The sequence below is a fragment of the Corvus brachyrhynchos genome, unplaced genomic scaffold (genome assembly GCF_000691975.1).
Source record: "Corvus brachyrhynchos isolate BGI_N302 unplaced genomic scaffold, ASM69197v1 scaffold101, whole genome shotgun sequence".
NCBI classification, from domain to species: domain Eukaryota; kingdom Metazoa; phylum Chordata; class Aves; order Passeriformes; family Corvidae; genus Corvus; species Corvus brachyrhynchos.
Genome location: NW_008237239.1, coordinates 1,419,335 through 1,421,560, shown reverse-complemented (window position 1 = coordinate 1,421,560; position 2,226 = coordinate 1,419,335). Strand labels below are relative to the sequence as shown.

Below are 2,226 nucleotides of genomic sequence, written 5' to 3'. Positions count from 1 at the left end.
CAGGGGACAGGAGAGTTTCAAGACAGCCTTTCAAGATGCCTGCAGGTGCAGGAAGTTCAAATCATCACTCCTTCTCTCTGTTTACTCTCAGATGTTTTCTCTTCTAGCATAAGGCAGGCTAGAAATGCTCTGCTATTTGCCCACTCTTTAGACAAGGCAGAAATTCCCTGCTCAACACTGTAGCTCTAATCCTGCAGTGCCTTCATGGAAGCTGTTATTAAACTATTCCATTATGAAACTAAGTCATTTCTTGGGACAAAACACATATTCGGGTTCCTGTATTTTTGTCAAACAACTGCTGTTGTTTGATTCTACTTTCTTTTTCCAAGTAGAGAGATGTTAAAAATAAAACCACTTCCTTCTGCTAACAGTATCTTGAGAGAGAAAATGCTAAGGAAGAAAAAAAAAACCCATACCAAACCAAAATTTTTGCCGAAATTTATTCAGTGCATCAGCTGACACTCTACTATCTTTGAGGACTGCACTTGCAACATCATCTTTATTCCAGAACCACTTCTTTTGATGCTTTTCAGGTTCCTTGCTTTTCTGTCTTCCTCCCTCTTGCATCTTTGCATCTTTTTTACTTACCCTTTCCCATCACATAGGTCCAGACTACACTAAGAGTAATGAAATCCATTTCTCTGCCTGATCCTCTTTGCTGAACTTTTAAAGTGACTTGGAACAATCCCAATTGAATGCCATTTCATTTTAAAAACAATTTTATGTTGAATGAGGCAGGAGCAAGTAGCTCAGGAACAATACTCAAGATAATTACAACTACCTGAGATGCAAGAAATAAGATCAAACCTAAACCCTATGTAGAACAAGTGATTCTTCAGATACTTTTGTTCAACTGCCATAGTGTACTCTCCATCAGAAAATTCCTAAGCTACTGAAGATATGGACAGTCTGCCTGTGGCTGATGAAAGGAGATGCTGAGAGAAGTTAAGAGTCAGTGGCAGCAGACATGGTACGTAGGCTGTAATGTCCGGCATCCCATGAACTTTGTTTTCCTCAATCTTCAGCACAGTCAGCTGGAGGAGAGGTGTATAAAGGAAGGCAGGAACAAAATCCTACTGCCAGTCTAAAAGAAAGCCATCCTTGTAGGGGCAGCAATCACTGCAGCTCCTGGAGCAGAAGTGAAGACCCTCCTGTATCTCTCATGGCATTACCGTTCAGGCAGCTGAAGAATCAGTTCTGTGCAAATGCCATTCCAAATTTCTCATAAGATCAGTATTGCAGAATTACAATGAAACCACAAGACTTGCTGTAATGTGACATTTTACATGTTTTTACAACCTGCTGTGACCTGCTTTCTGGCCAAGCCCTCCAATACTTCTCCTCATGCAAAATGCTCCTTCTTGCAGTGCTTCTGTTGTCCCTATTCATTGCAGGGGCGTTGGACTAGATGACCTTTAAAGGTCCCTTTCAAATCAAACTATTCTGTGATTCTATTCCTTGATTGAAGCTGCAAGATGAGCCCAGGTTTGCACCTGGCAGTTTGACTGCCCCAAGCCGTGTAGCTCTGGTTTCTGATGGGTGTCACAGGCACTGCCACCAGGCTGCTGTTAAGAAAGATTGCCAAATATTGCATTCTATGGCTTGAAAATGGTCTGAAAAATTTTAAAAGACAGAAATGCAAGGTGACAGATTTACAAAGGTGGCAGGGAAGGGAAGGGATAAGTTGGAAAGAAACCAAGACAAGATGGTGAGAAGGAAAGGAAGGAATACATGGGGAAGAGAGACAAATGTACCAGGGAGGAAACCAAGTGAAAGGAGGAGGTGAAGCAAACAGGATGGTCAAGAAAGGAACAGAGAGGGAAAGGCTGAGAAAAAAGGGAAAATAATGAAAAAGGAGCCAGTGGAGGATGGGAAAATGCAGAGCTTCTTTCTAAGAGATAAGAGAAAATAAATGGAGTCTGCTGCTGCTTGAAGCAGCCAGCAGCAGAAGTAACATATTACTGGCTGTGCATTTAAACGAGAAATGTACATTAGACTGGTAACAAATTACACAGGGCTGTCTTCCCTCTGGGCAGAAATCACAGAAAGAATAACTGATACTCTCATAAGTCTTGTGATTTTGGGGTCCTTGGACAGGCCAAGTTGGAAACATACTGACTACAGAAGGGCAGCATTCCCCCCTGTGAGGGGCTCTGGCTTTGCCCGTGTAGCTGTATATTCTTTTGATCACAGACATGAGATACAGAATTAAGTTCAATTATTCTT

The 2,226-nt window shown here is 41.9% G+C and overlaps 1 protein-coding gene across 1 annotated transcript in view; it reads right to left on the bottom strand.

Moving 5' to 3' along the window:
• Positions 1–587: 587 nt before the first annotated feature.
• Positions 588–2,226, bottom strand: part of DNM3 (dynamin 3) — a 143,813-nt gene continuing 142,174 nt past the window's right edge. Inside the window, exon 21 of the mRNA XM_017729655.1 lies at positions 588–1,565. Coding sequence (XP_017585144.1) covers positions 1,439–1,565 — 127 coding nt within the window. The 3' untranslated portion in view covers positions 588–1,438. The remainder of the gene's footprint in view (positions 1,566–2,226) is intronic.